Source organism: Cajanus cajan, chromosome 8 (genome assembly GCF_000230855.2).
Source record: "Cajanus cajan strain Asha chromosome 8, NIPB_CcT2T_4, whole genome shotgun sequence".
NCBI lineage: Eukaryota > Viridiplantae > Streptophyta > Magnoliopsida > Fabales > Fabaceae > Cajanus > Cajanus cajan.
In genome coordinates, this window is record NC_138524.1 from 7,839,269 (window position 1) to 7,855,151 (window position 15,883).

The 15,883-nt window shown below is 33.4% G+C and overlaps 1 protein-coding gene and 1 pseudogene across 1 annotated transcript; both read left to right on the forward strand.

The window, feature by feature from the left end:
- The first annotated feature begins 6,892 nt into the window (after nucleotides 1–6,892).
- Nucleotides 6,893–8,445, forward strand: LOC109798604 (uncharacterized; annotated as a pseudogene).
- Nucleotides 8,446–13,475: 5,030 nt separating this feature from the next.
- LOC109799302 (fasciclin-like arabinogalactan protein 11) lies at nucleotides 13,476–14,642 on the forward strand. Its single transcript, XM_020359846.3, has one exon. It carries the CDS (start codon nucleotides 13,487–13,489, stop codon nucleotides 14,432–14,434), a length of 948 nt encoding a protein of 315 aa, XP_020215435.2. The 5' UTR covers nucleotides 13,476–13,486; the 3' UTR covers nucleotides 14,435–14,642.
- The last annotated feature ends 1,241 nt before the right edge of the window (nucleotides 14,643–15,883 follow it).

Below are 15,883 nucleotides of genomic sequence, written 5' to 3' on the forward strand. Positions count from 1 at the left end.
TGAAGATATAGCTCAACTTAATTTCTTTGTCAATGGAATCAAACCTGAGGTGAAGATGTTATTGGATGCAGCAGCTGGTGGCACCATGATGACCATGAGTCCAGAAGAAGCCACTCAAATTATAGAGTCTCTGGCATTTTCTGATCACCAAGCAGAGCATGGAAGACATCAATCTCATAGAAGAGGAGTTCTTGATCTTAACACTAATGATGCAATCCTTGCTCAGAACAAACTGCTGTCTCAACAGATCGAAGCATTGACTAAACAGATGGCCAAGATTCCACAACAGCTTCATGCTATTGCTTCTTCTTCAACCCAACAAAATCCTTCCTTAAAATGTGATTTTTGTGGAGGAGATCATCCCAATGGTCACTGTTCAGAAATTCCAAATGAAGAAGAGGTCAACTATGTGGGGAACCAACAACAAGGAGGTAATTTTAATTCCCGTAATTATAACACTAACAATTATATGCAGGGAAATCAAGGTTGGAGAAGCAACAATAACAACCAAGGTTATGGATGGAGGAATGAAGTTGGACCATCCAATAGGCCACCACCACAACAACAACAACAACACCAGCCTGCTTATCCTTCTATGCATGAAAGAACCAGCAAATTGGAGGATACTCTGAACCAGTTTATGCAGGTATCTATGAACAACCAGAAGAATACAGAGGCATCCATCAAGAACTTGGAGGTGCAGGTGGGTCAGCTAGCTAAACAATTGGCTGACATGTCTAAAGGCCCATTTTCAGCCAACACCGAGACCAACCCTAAGGAGTATTGCCAAGCCATAACAACAAGAAGTGGGAAGGTGGTAGGTAGTGATGTTGGGGTAACTGAGAAAAATGAAAATAAAGAAAATAGTAAACTGAAGGCGGTTGAGGAGGAGATTGAGAAGAATGAGGGAGAAAGCAATAAAAATGAGGGTGTAGATAGTGAGAAAATAAAAGAGAAGAATGAAGTTGAAAAGGAGAAGAATAAAAAGAAGGGCAAGGAAGTCATTTCCACTGTTCCTATTAAAGACTTACCTTACCCTCATGCTCCTTCCAAGAAAGAAAAAGAAAGACAGTTCTTGAGATTTCTGGATATCATAAAAAAGCTCCAGATTAATATTCCTTTCACTGAAGCCATGGAGCAAATGCCCACATATGCTAGGTTCATGAAGGAATTGTTAACTAAGAAAAGGAGAATGCTTGAAGAAGAGACTGTGGAGCTTGAAGCAGGATGCAGTGCCATTATACAGAAGTCTCTACCTCAGAAGTCCAGAGATCCAGGCAGTTTCACTCTCCCTGTATCAATTGGTAATCTGTCAGTGGGTAAGGCACTCTTAGATCTTGGAGCTAGTATTAATTTGATGCCTTTATCCATGTTGAAAAAGATAGGAGAAGTGGAAGTGAGACCTACAAGAATGACCTTGCAGTTGGCAGACAGATCCATCAAGATTCCACATGGTATAGTGGAAGATATGATTGTAAAGGTTGACAAGTTCATGTTCCCAGTTGATTTTGTAGTGATGGACATGGAAGAAGATGTGGAGGTTCCATTGATTCTGGGCAGACCCTTTATGAAGACAGCTCGAGTTCTCATTGACATGGATGAAGGAAAGCTGAAAGTGAGGGTCCAAGATGAGGAAGTGAGTTTCAATGTATTTGAAACAACAAAGTTTCCAAAAGGTCACAAAGATTGCTTCAGAATTGATGCATTAAATGATATGTACTTAGAAACTCAAAATGATTTCAAGAGCTCATTGCCACTAGAGAAGGCTTTGCTTATCTCTAATGAAGAATTGGAAAAAGTCATTGGTAAAGCTTGTCATCTACAATTGGAATTGGAACATAAAGCATTTTGGGCTTTGAAGGCCTTGAATTATGATTTGAAGGCAGCAAGAGAGAAAAGAAAGCTTCAATTGCATGAATGGGAAGAAAGAAGATTGAAAGCTTATGAGTCTTTTAAGTCTTACAAGCACAAAGCCAAGATATACCATGCCAAGAAGATTCTGAACAGGAACTTCCAACCTGGCCAACAAGTATTATTGTTCAATTCCAGGTTGAAACTTTTCCATGGGAAGCTCAACTCTAAGTGGTCAGGTCTTTTCTCAAATAAATCTGTCAAATCATGTAGAGCCATTGAACTTGAAGATCCTGGCTCTAGAAGGACTTGGCTAGTTAATGGTCAGAGGCTCAAGCATTATTTGGGTGGTGAGGTGGAGAGATTCACTACCAGCACACATTTGAAGGAGCCATGAACAAACAGGATTGTCAAGCTAAAGACATTAAATTAGCACGTTCTTATTTTGATTTCTATTTTTAGATTCCCAATTTAGTTTGAATAGTAAGTAATTAAGAGTTTTTGTTCATAGAATTGCTTGATATCAGTATGAATGTTGCTTGATGATTTGCATGTTTGTGTTTTGCTAATTTCATATCTTGGTTACTACTTGTTGTGTTATTTAGGCTTCATGAGTAAATGATATGGTAGTATCAATGCATGTTTGAATGTATGATATTCATGTGTCATTGCATATCTTATATTTTGTGTGTCATGTTAGTTGCACTTGGTTAATTGTGTGATTGTTTGTGTTAATTAGGAGTTCATTATAGCTGTTAAAAATGTGGGAGTGTAGGAACAAGTTTTAGAGAGGTTGAGAGCTATGAAAGAGTGAAAAAGGAAGTAAAAATATGAAGTTTTAAGTCTCAGGGCTGCAGCCCTCATCCAAAGCTGCAGCGGATTTAGCAGAAAAACTGAAATTTTTTTCTGATATGAGGGCTCAAGCCCCGGATCCAAGGCTCAAGCCTTAATTTTCTGTTTCACGTCCAGGGGTCCAGAGCTGCAGCCCTCATTCACGGCTGCAGCGGTAACTCTCTGCCAAGCTCCACATGAGAGCAAAAAAAAAAAAAAAAAAAAAAAAAAAAAAAAAAAAAACGCAGCTGCAGCTCTGATTTCCAAGCCCAAGCTCAATATCTCTGCCACCATTATAGCTGCAGCTCCAAAAACCGTGGCTGCAGCCCCAGGTTCAAATGCCCAAAATTTTTAAGTGATTTTAAGACCCATTTTCCACTTCCAAGCTACGAATACACTTCTCTTCACTCTCTTTTCATGTTCTCAACCTCTAAACCCTTCCACACTCTCTTATACTCCCACTCTCTTCTCATGAGTCTCTCTTGTTGGTAGGAGATTAATGAAATATTTCATAGTTCTCTTCTCCTTCAAATCACACTAAAAAGGTAAATTTTTTCATAGATTTTTCTCCTCTAGTTACATGCGATTCTTTCAAATTTCTTCTTCCTCTTGAAGCACAATGTGATTTTTAAATTGTAATTTCTCAAAAGAACTCTTGAATTGTTGAAGTGAATGAAACACTTTGTTTGCTTAAAAAAAAATGCTTATTTAAGGTGCATGCAAAGTGTTTGTGGAAATGTTTGCAAGAACACCATGTGAAATTCAACTCCATGTTAATTTTTGGCACATTAATCTTTGCTTTTTGACGTGCATATCATCCACATGGTTAATTGTGCTTGAAATAAACTGAAACAGGAAGTCTCTATCCATGGCCTACTTTAGAAACCCTTGTTGACCAAATTTTATGGCCTAGGGACAGTCCTATATACTTAGGAGGGGGTGGAGTGCAACAGTCAGGAGTTCATAGTGCACAACCTGCTGCTGAGCATGGACAGGAAGAGGAAGTTGAGAGAGATGAAGAAGCAGAGGAAGAAGAGGAAGGAGAAGAAGAGGAATCCAAGTCAGAGGATTTTTGAGACAGACTGTGGAGAAAAGTTCATTTTAATTTTTTTGCAATTTTAAATTTTAGTATTTAAATATTATGGTGGTTTATTGCTAGCTTGTTCAGTTTAAACTATCTGTTTGTTTTGTGTTAGTTATGGTTTTATGTGTTGGATGTTATAATTATGCATGTGTTGTTTTGGCTTGTGGTGCTTAGGTCAAGTACTAATAAACGTTTGGGGTTTTTGTGGAAAGTCACTAGTTTGTGAATAATCACTGACTATTGAAACACTCAGTTCTTTTTGAAAGACAAGTCAAGTTGTTTCAAATCAGCAAGAAGAAAACTTTCATCTTTAAATTCACCGAAAAAAAAAAAAAGTGTTGTTAATACTCATCTTTTGGTTGCACTCTATCATTTATGCATAATCTTAGAATTCATGAGCATCTCTTTAACTTGACATGAAAGGTCAGTGGTTGGATTTATTGAGCCAAGCCAGTGAGTGAGAACACCCAATACATACACTTATATGTTTGAGAGTCACCATCATAGCATATGTGTATGCATTGTTTGATTCTTGAAATTGTTGCTCTTGTAAGAAATGTTGGAAAAGATCAAGGCATTATGTTGTTCATGTTGAAGATCTGTTAAACCTAGAACCAAACAGCTAACCTTCATTTGAGAAAAATCTTTGTTTGAAACCCATTTGAGCATTACCCTTTATTCAACCCTTAAGCCTATACCAATCATAAATTCCTCACCCTAACCAAACCTTAGAGAGCATGATGAAAATGATTGTGGGTTAAGTTGGGGGGAGTGAAAATTGTCAAAGGTTGAAGAAAAAGAAAAGAAATACCATGTTGTGAAGTGTTAAAGTGAGAATTACATCTCTAATGTTATCATTGTACTGTACAACTCCATTCAAAATAGCTTCATAAAAAGTTTAAAAAAAAAAAAAAAAAAAAAAAACTAAGTTAATGTACAAAAAGTCTCAAAAGAGGTGGGATTCTTGCAATTGAGTCAATAGATTGTGAGGGTAAATATGGGAAAAGTGAAGGTAGAAATTGGGCCGAGAGATATGGTTGGAGTTGAAAATTGAAGAGTGAATAAATTTTGAGTCTTGTTGCTTATGTTTATTGTGCTCTCTAGAGTTTGAACTTTGAACCTTGTTTAACCAGAAAAATCATATTTCTTTGTTAACCAAGCCCCATTACAACCATCAAAAGACCTTGAGATCCTTCATCTTCTTTTCAAGAGTGGTAATGGAGAGATGATATCAATGCTTATGTTCATAGAAATGATGAGTGTAGTTGAGAGAAACACTCACCCAAGGAGAGATACACCAGTGAGGAGTATTTATTCAATCACTGATTCATAGTGCTCAAGTTTGTGATTTGTTTTGTGAATTCTTTGATTAAGTATGCTTGAAAATGTGGGCACCTCAAGTGAGTAGGAATTAATTTAATGAAGGTGAATTAATTGATGACTTATTCTCTTGTTGATATAAAAGCAATTTGTGAATTAGAAAGTGTTGTCAATTTGTAGTCATAGTGGAACCTTTGTTTGGGGACAAACAAATGAGTAAGTTGGGGGGAGTTGATAAGTGCTCAAATTGCATATTTTTATGCTTAATTTGGCACTTATTTTGGATGAGATATAAGTAATTTTGGTTATGTTTGACCCTCCAAATAGATGAACTAAGATTAATCTAAGGAGTTACAAGAGTGTAGTTTCTTTGGCTAAAAATATTTCCTTTTTGTGTAGGTTTTGATGAAATTGGAAATCCAAGGCTATAGCCCCAAAACCAGAGCTGCAGCCATGAAGCATGAACCAAAAAGAAGTGTTCCAGAGAGTTGGAGCTGCAGCCCCCATTCCAGAGCTGCAGCCTTGGAGCTTTGTGCGTATATGGACCAATTCCAGAGAGTTGGAGCTGCAGCCCCCATTCCAGAGCTGCAGCCTTGGAGCTTTGTGCGTATATAGACCAATTCCAGAGAGTTGGAGCTGCAGCCCCCATTCCAGAGCTGCAGCCTTGAAGCCTTGTGCGTATGGAAACACTTCCAGAGCTGCAGCCCCCATTCCAGAGCTGCAGCCTTGGGTTAAAAATCCCAACTTTTCCTTGGACAGAACATATGTGGGGCCCAAAATTAAGGAGAAAAATAGTGGGGGACAAAAATTAAGGAAAGAAACAAGAAACACATGAGCACTAAAATAAAGAAAGACAAGTTAAGGAGAAACAAACAAGGAAAGAAGGGAAATCATTAGTGGAAAACCACTAATTGAACCACTAATGCAGGCTACAGCTGGACATCCACTAGGCTACAGCTAGAGACCAATTGGAGGGGGCAAGTGTTTTTTTTATAGTAACACACTGATTGGGGGGCTGTAGCATACACACGAGGGAGGGAACCCAAATTCTCTGGTTTTTCACTTCCAACTTTGTAATCTCTTATGGAAATTGCTGGAGAAATTGTAATGGCCATGAGTGGCTAATTTCATTGAGGATTGGTTGGATGTAACTACTAACTCTTCTCCTTCTTAAATATATGCATTTTAATCTCATTATTTGTGTATGATTCTTTACTTAATGCTTATATCGGCTTGATCACCCGTTGTATGAATTTTTGGTTTTTGAATCCAGTTGGAAAACGTTTTTGAAAACCCGAACTGAATCTTGCACCTAATCAATTCTTGTTCTAGGGATAGACTTGATTTGGTTAGTCACATTGTTCAAGTTCTTGTTCTTAATGCGAAGTGTTGAACTCAAAACATAGAGGAATCATGTTTTGAGCTTAATGACTTTAGGATTCAACCTTGAGGAATCTTGTTGGATTACTTAATGAACGTGGAAATAATGGAATTAGAATAGCATTTATTTTAAGAAGATCTATGAGTTAGCAAGTGCTTCCGAACCAATCCTTGTTTCTTATTCATTGACCTTACTACGTTTGTTTTATTTTGTTGTTTTAATCTATTTTCACTCATCTACAATTTGAACATCAATTTCGTATAAATCATTAGAGCAAGAATTACTAAACACCCAAATCCCTGAGGACGATCTTTAAATACTACTTCGAAACTTGGTTCACTTGCCAAGTGATAGGTTGCGATAAAAACCCCATCATGTTACTAAATTATATCTTATAGATATACAAAACAATTGCAGCAATTCCTTGGTATTTTTACATTGACTCCTCTTTATATTGTTATTCCCTTTCTCCAACTATATTATTTCTACAAAAGATGCAACACCTTATGCATCTCAACTGCTACTCTTTCACCTTATTTTCTTTGGAGGAAAAAAACTTGATCTGTTTGATAACAATAGTCTCACCTAAAAGCACAACAATTCACAAAATTAATTGATTGAGATGGGAAATGGTGTGTGTGACCTTCAATCATAAAAAAAATAACATACTGTTCCGTCCATGCTTACAACCTTATATCATCGTTGATGCAACACCTCAATATCCTTGCCAGCTAGCAACTGTCGTATGCTCACAAATCGCAATTTAATTTTTTTAAAACAAAGCCTTTCACCAATTCACCTACCTACCATTGTTTCCTATTCTTGGACTTGCTCTATAAAAGCCTACTCCTGCATATCTTCAAGGCATCAAGTGCTCATTGCAATCAAAAATTCACAATTCCTATCATTTGCAATCCTTTCCAATATCATCTAAACCTTCATTTAGCAAAACCAAAAATGATGAAAAAGCAATCTCTCTTGTCCTTCTCACTAGCACTGCCAGTTTCATTTTTGCATTGCACCACCACTTTAGCCCAATTATTACTAGCTGTTGCACCTGTAAAACCAGTTCAACCTAGCCCTACCACACCAGCTGAGTCTCCCAAACAAGCATTGGTTCCTTCATTACCACAGTCACCAAGTGATTCCACCCCTGACACTGCAGCAGTACTTGACATTGTTGGAATCCTAAGGAAGGCTAAGTCATTCAACATCCTAATCCACCTTATGAAAACCACTCAATTGATCAACCAACTCAATGCACAACTCCTCACTACTAAATCTGGCGGCATTACCATTCTTACACCTGATGACAGCACCTTCTCAGAACTCAAAGCAGGCTTCCTCAACTCTCTTTCTGATGGATAAAAACTTGAGCTCTTACAGTTCCACGTTATTTCAGACTATGTATCTAGCACCAACTTTGATACTCTAACAAATCCTGTCTTGCTGTTTACAAGGTAGGGAAAGTGCTTCTTCCTATGAACTTCTTTACAGTGGCTAAGGCACCTGCAAAGGGACCCTCTTTGGCTCCAAAACCATCTGCAAAGGCTCCTAAAGCGGATAAGGAGAAGTCAATGTCCCCAGATTCTTCAGAATCATCTCAGATTAATTCCACAACCGAGAACTTTGACACTGTGAAAATCAATGTGCATGGAAAGTGGGTGTCCCTTGTTCTCAGACTAGTTCTCCTGATTGCATTGTCATCGTAAACCAAAATATGTTTTGAGTCAAAAGTTTTTTGTGAATTTACCAACGTTTAAGCTAGTAGTTAAGTCACCATATTGTTCAAGAGTATGATGTATTGTGTGATTGCGAGAAGGGGGTGAATACTAAAGTGGTGAATTTATCAGAGCGCATTAGGGGATCTGTGATTTGACAGATTTTTGTATCCCTCCATAAATTTAAGTGTAATGCTTATGATCTATGGTTTCTTCAATAATTTTTGCAAGCTTTGTCATGTCTTCTGAAGAAGAAATTACTAGAAACTATGTCCCAATTTTTCCAGTTATTAAGCATTATGGAGGTCATACCAAAAGGACAAAACTTCGGTATCTACCATAAATACTTTTAGTGATGTTCTTCAATTACAGTTGGTGTTTCACTTTAATAACATACATAAATGCATATTAACGAGATCTACATTAAATATTAATATATAACATCGAGATGAAACTCCAACATTGAATTTTTTTTAAGAGGCTTCAATTTGTAGATCTGTTTCAAACATCAGAATAAGCAGTGTGGACCAAACTACAAAGGTTAAATTTTTTAGTGTTTGATATCATACAATGAAGAGAGAATATAGCAGATCTCAGTATCTCACCAAGTACATGTTCCCCTCTGAATGAAATGCCTGTCAGTGATCGAGACAGTGACTATGAATTTGGCCATATCATTTTTATTGATGTGAATACACAACCAGTATACAGAGAGCCACCTTGCGCATTTCAAGTTAGATTTCCATAGATCCATTCATCCAATTGATGTAAGGTGATAGATAACCCATGAATTATGAAATGAAAGCAACACAGCTGCATACGTTCACATCTCACCACCAATCATGTGATTGATGCACAAACTTTACACGATAGGCAAGTGAAAATTGTTTTGGGAGCAAAGCCTTTATCTTTCTAACAGACACTTTTTAGTTGTACACATCATTCTGATTCTTTCCCTCCCAAACCTCAATATAAAAGGCAAGCCGCTTCTGCCTTTTTCCTCACATCAAATTAATTAGTCTCAAAACAATCATTTTTACATTTCATTTCTATAACACAAAAATGACTCTCTTTTTCTCAGCCTCACTTGTAATGGTAACCTTGTTCTTCACTGCATTAACCCAACACTCACCAGCAGCATCTCCCTCAATACCGGAAACACACCCAAAAGGTTGCAACTGAACGTCCCACTTACGGTGGTTCCCATGTGGACATGACCAAAGTGTTAAAAGAATATATGTCTAAATATCTTTAAGAAAAATAAATTAATTTTGATAATTTTTTTTTATATTTTAAATATTTTTAAATTTAATTTATATTGATTATTTTAAGATTTGTTTTCTTATTTTTAAAATAAGATAATATTAATATTTAATTTTGTATCACAATTTTTTTTTATAAATAGATATTCATGAATAAAGTTTTATACTCCTCTGCTAAAAAATTTATTTTTATTAAATATAAATATAAAATAACCCACCTTTAGTATCTAGAGTCAAGGTTACAACCTATGGAGATGAAAACAAAAATAAATTTTTCACAAATTTTTCTACCAATCTTTGATGAAGAAAGCTATGATCTTTGGATGGTGAGAATGGAAGTATATTCAGAGGCTTTAGATCTTTGAAAAGTTGTGGAAGAAGATTATGATGTTTCTGCATTATCAAACAATCCTACAATAGCCCAAATAAAAATTCATAAAGAAAGGAAAATCAAGAAGACAAAGGCTAAAAGTTGTCTCTATTTCACAAAATGTTTTCGTCGTATCATGACTCTCAAATTAGCAAAAATAATTTGGATTTACCTAAAGGAAGAATATGTTGGGGAAATGTATAATTACTAGGAACACAATTTCTTGATTCTAAAATTGTTTAAAAATATTCTAGCAACTATACTTAAAAGATATAAAACTTCAATAGTAGTCTTGGAGAACAAAAAGGATTTGAGTAAGTTCACTTTGGCACAGATGTTACATGTATTGCAAGTATTAGAACAAAGAAGACTTATGAGACAAGAATGAATTATGGAAGCTATGTATTTAGCCTAATGGAAAACAACAATGGTGGCAAAAACAAAGAAGAAAGAATTGTTTTAAGAGAACAATCAAAATAATAGCACTCAAAATTTTCCACAATGTCCTTATTACAAAAAGACTAATCATTTACAACAGATCAAATATTGGTGGAGACCTGATTCAAAATGTAACAAGTGGGGGCAATTAGAATACTTAAAATATGTATGCAAATCTCATGTGGAAGGTAACATTGTTGAAAATCAACAAGAAGAAGAACAACTACTTTCAATGTCATTCTTTATGACAAAAAAAAATCTTCAAAAGCTTGAATTATTGATAGTAGTTGTTCAAATCTTGATATTAATCAAAATTTGTTGAGTGTTGATTAATTGTTGAAAAAAGGCTATAAAGTATTATTTGAATATATAAATTGTGTGATTAAAGATATAAACAACAAAGAAGTGTTTAATGTTTATATGAAAGACAAAAGTTTTGCTTTAAATGTGGAGAAGAAAGAACCAATTATAAATGAAGATACAAGTGAAGAATACAAAGATGTATGTCTTTAGAAAAAGTTTAATGATCAAAAAGAGAATGAAGATGATGAAAAACATCTTCAAAGGAGAAGTTCGAGACAAATGCTAAGGTGATTCGAAGAATTGCAACAAAAATCACAAGAAAAATTAAAAAAAATCAAAAAAAGAAAAGACAGATTTTGAAATTCAAATTCAAATTAGATAATAAAGATTCAGTCAAGGAGGAATGATGAGAATATGCCTAAATATTTTTAAGAAAATAAATTAGTTTTGATAATAATATTTTATTTATATTTCAAATATTTAAAATTAATCTGTTTTGATTATTTTAGGATTTGTTTTCTTGTTTTTAAAATAAGATAATATTAATATTTAATTTTGTATCATAACTTTTCTTTATAAATATAGATCTTATGAACAAAATTTAATTATACTCATTTAATAAAAATTATATCTTTACAAAATATAAATATAAATTAATCCATCAGAAAGTTGGCATTTATGAGGTGGATAAAGTGCTTTTGCCACTTGACGTGCTTCTTCCTTATAAGCCGAATTTGAAGAATGTAAATGTAATGTGGTTGCATTTTGTTGTTTGGTTGGTTTTCATAGTTGGAGGCATGCATTGCATCATATAGATTAAGTTCATCACAATAATTTTCTTTTGTTGGATTCAAATCTCTATCTGTTGTGTTAGCTTCTGTCTAGCTAATATATCAACCAATTTCCGAGTCTCAAATATGCCATTTTGGGTCAATATTTATGCATTAGTCATTTTTCTTTTCCTACTTTTTTTCTTTTTTACTTATATCGTATCTTTTGAATCAGGTTGATCTAGTGTTGGGGATTAACATACTATGTATAGAGTTTTATATTTAATTTTTTTTTGTTATTACAATTTTTTACTTTTAATAAAAATGACATGAAGGAGTAATCATCTCTGCCCTAACATGGCGTGAAGTAGTTATCAATGTCACAACATGAACTGATCCAAACTCATGATGCTTACAATGGACACGGTTCTAAATGACTTACCCCACTCCTATGCAAGGGAAAGAGTTGAGACCAAGAAAATCAAAAGTGAAAGTTGTGTTCAATGCATCCCAATTTCCTATGGGTGCTCAGTATTTATAGAAAGATGAGTAATATATAGCAATATACTCTTTAGAAAAAGGGATATCTCACTACAGTTAATCACAAAATTAAAAGTCAATTAATTTTAAATTGTTGACAATTTAATAGTAATTAAAATTACAACCGTCATATTATTATTATATCTTATTAAAATTGATATTAATTAGATTTTAATTAAAACATACAATTAATGAAATAACAATTTTAAATTTAAATTTAAGTTCAAAATAATATCATGAAAAAACTAATTAATTTTAATTATTTATAAGTTTTTGTTATAAGAATTTATTGAATAAGATCACAGTTGAGTTTTTTTTTTTAAATAGACCCTAAATCCCTAAGTCGAATTCCATTATTTTTGTTTGAGCCATTCTTCACCAAAATTTGTAGTTATCAATATTTTTAGAAATTAAAATTTAAGTTTAACTTAATCTTATAAAGTCCTAATTCAAATAATGAGAAATGAACATTCCAAGTGAGCATCCATAGTTGTACGATAGATCCAACATTAATTATTATTAAAAAAAATCTAATAATATTATCTTAAAAATGTGTGTTTAAATCTAACTTAATATTATAAATAAAAAATTTATCCGTCATTCAGAATATCTTTACTACTTGGATATTTTTGGTTTTTTGGAGTTATAACCAATGCATGCTATTTAAACTTAATTTTTTTTTTATCTTATATAAGATATAAATGCTTAAAAATTAAAAATTCATTTAAAATAATTAACTATAACTTTAAGTTCACATAAAATTACAAAATAAAAAAATATATAGAAATATGGATTGTTAAAAATTGTTTACTAGGTATACTATTGAAGCAAATTGTGCGGTACTTATTTATGAATTGTTTAAATATAATGTGATGTGAGACTTATTTAAGGTGAAATATAAAAAATATTCATATAATTGTATTATATGACACATTATTAAATATATCATTATATATAGTATTTTTATCTCATCACTAATCTCATGTATTTAATGTCCAAAAATATCTCAAACAATTGCTTAGCATCGAGGGAGAAAAAATTAAAAAACCATTATTTCCTTTTGCTAAAAACCCAACTGTCCTTTACACTTTAATTTACACTCAAATAGCTAACTCATATGTAAAAGTAATTAAAAAAAATATTATCTTTAGTCACGTTGAGAAAGATGAAGAGCAAGTATAGTAACACGAACAGTGCATATTTAGTTGGAACAAGTACTTGATTACTAGTCGAGTATATCCAAAAGTTGTAAAGCTTAAGCTTGTTAGGCATCAACCGCTACTTTCACCCTATTTTCATTGCAAAACAACCTTAAGCTTGTACTCTTTGATTACAATTGTATCAGCAAAAAAAAAAAAAAAAACACTTCAATTCACAAAATAAATATTGATTGAGATGGGAGATTGGTGTGGCCTTCAATCACAAAAACACATTGCTACCATGCATGGTACATCATCGTTGATGCAACACCTCAATATCCTTGCCAACTAGCAACTTTCTGTATATATGCTCACATATCGCAATTTCAAGTTTTTTTAAAAAAGCCTTTTACCTACCTATCATTTTCTCCCACACTCAGATTTGCTCTATAAAACCCATATCCACCATTTCATCAATGCATCAAGCTCATTCCCAATACAAAACCAATCATTTGCAATCCTTTAAACCTTCATTTACAAAAGCCAACACAATGTTGAGGAACCAATTTGTCTTGTCTTGTTCACTAGCATTGATAGTTTCATTTTTGTACTCCACCACCACTTTTGCACAATTATCACCAGGTTCTGCCCCTCTAAAACCACCCCAACCTAGCCCTACCCCACCAGTTGAGGCTCCCAAACAAGCATTAGTTCCTTCATTGCCACAATCACCAAGTGATTCCACCCCTGACACTGCAGCAGCAGTTGACATTGTTGGAATCCTAAGGAAGGCTAAATCATTCAACATCCTAATTCGTCTCATGAAAACCACCCAATTGATCAACCAACTCAATGCACAACTCCTCACTACTAAATCTGGTGGCATTACCATTCTTGCACCTGATGACAGTGCCTTCTCAGAACTTAAAGCAGGCTTCCTCAACTCTCTTTCTGATGGACAAAAACTCGAGCTTTTACAGTTCCACGTTATTTCAGAGTATGTATCTAGCTCCAATTTTGATACCCTAACAAACCCTGTGAGAACACTTGCAGGAGCTAAACCTGGAAAGGTGGAACTTAATGTTGTAAGTTACGGTGGAAGTGTAAACATCTCAACGGGTGAGGTTAACACAACCATCACTGGCATTATATATACAGATAAGCATCTTGCTATATATAAGGTGGGAAAAGTGCTTCTTCCAATGGACTTCTTTGTAGTGGCCAAGGCACCAGAAAAGGGACCCTCATTGGCACCACAACCTTCAGCAAAGGCTCCTAAACCTGATAAGGACCCATTATCCCCAGATTCCTCAGAATCATCTCAGATTAATTCCACAAACGAGAACTCTGGTAATGTGAAAATCAATGCGCATGGAAAGTGGATGACCCTTGTTCTTGGAGTAGTTCTCGTGATTTTATTGTGATCATAAACTAGAATAGGATCTGAATTTACGGACGGAGCTATTAGTTACCATGCAGTTAATACCCAAAAGTGTTAAACGATATGTTGTGTGATTGCGAGAAAGGAGTGAATGCGGCAGGGAACAATTATGAGAGAGAATTAGGGGATCTGAGCTTGTTGTTTGCCTCTACGAATTTATGATATAAATATAAACATAAGAGTTTTATTTATGTTGTGGTTGCTTCAATATTTTTCAAGCTTCATGACGTATTCTGAAGAAGAAATTTATAGAAACCAAACCGGGTACTGACTTAACCAATTTGACGTACTACGGGTTGCAGTTCAATATTTAATTTTAGGGTAAGACAATGATTAATTACAAAACGTTCTGGTTATTAATTAAAGGAGGTGGAAGAAGATTAGCCTTTTTTTTTTTGTAAAGATTAACCTAATGTAATCGAATAATACTGTAGATTGCAATATAAAAATACTTCACTCCACTTATGGCCGACTGGCCAAGGTATGTTTTAGTGTTAATGTTTTAAATTTTAAAATAAAAGAAAGACATAGATAAACCTTTTATTTGACGTATAAGTCAGGGTAATAAAGTTAGAATACATGCTAAATTATAAGATTTATTTTTTTTCTTCTTATTTTTAAGATTTATTTTTAAAAAGATTTACATCTTTGTTTATTAAATGTAGGTCAATTTAGTCTTTTGAAAGTATAATTATTTTTACTTTTAGGACATAATTTGAAATATTTTTTTATATCTTTCTTGGTTATGGTAAGATTTTATTTTTCAAATATTAGTTGAATTTCAAAATTTTCATATAAGTAAATACAAGTTTCACGTATTGCAAAGTTGATCTTGAGTTTTTTAAGACTTTGAACGAACAATTTTTTTTTTAATGCCCTCACTTATTTAAGTATTTTTTATTGCAAAATTTTTAAGATATTAAAATTATCATTAGGAACATTTACAATAGACATGTACATATCTCTTTTAAGACCATTTTTTTAATAATTCATTTCGTAAATCATTTCTAAGGTTATTTCATCTTATTGAATCATAAATGTCTAATGAAGTATATTAATTATGTTATTCAATACAAGGATATGTTTATTTTCAAGCATTCAATTTCATCATGATAAAAATATTTATTTTTATTATTTTTAACTAAAATATTTGGTTTTTCATTAATCTTATGTTGTTTTCCATTCTCAAAATTTTTAGTTTTGCTGTCTAGAATATCTAGATTTTACATCATTTTGAAGAATAACTATAGGATGTTTAACAAAAAAGAAATATATTAAAAGTACCATTTTAAGAATCAGTGTCAATTTTTATCTTTCTTTTTCATTTTAGATGACTAGAAGGTTATTTTCTAGACAATATGTTCAAATTCAAACAATTAGACAAATATAAAAAAATTAAATTATAATCTATATATGATCAAATAATCATTTA

Bases quoted from the DNA above. Each gene is read 5' to 3' on its own strand.
- LOC109799302 (XM_020359846.3), top strand. From the start codon at position 13,487: ATGCATCAAGCTCATTCCCAATACAAAACCAATCATTTGCAATCCTTT.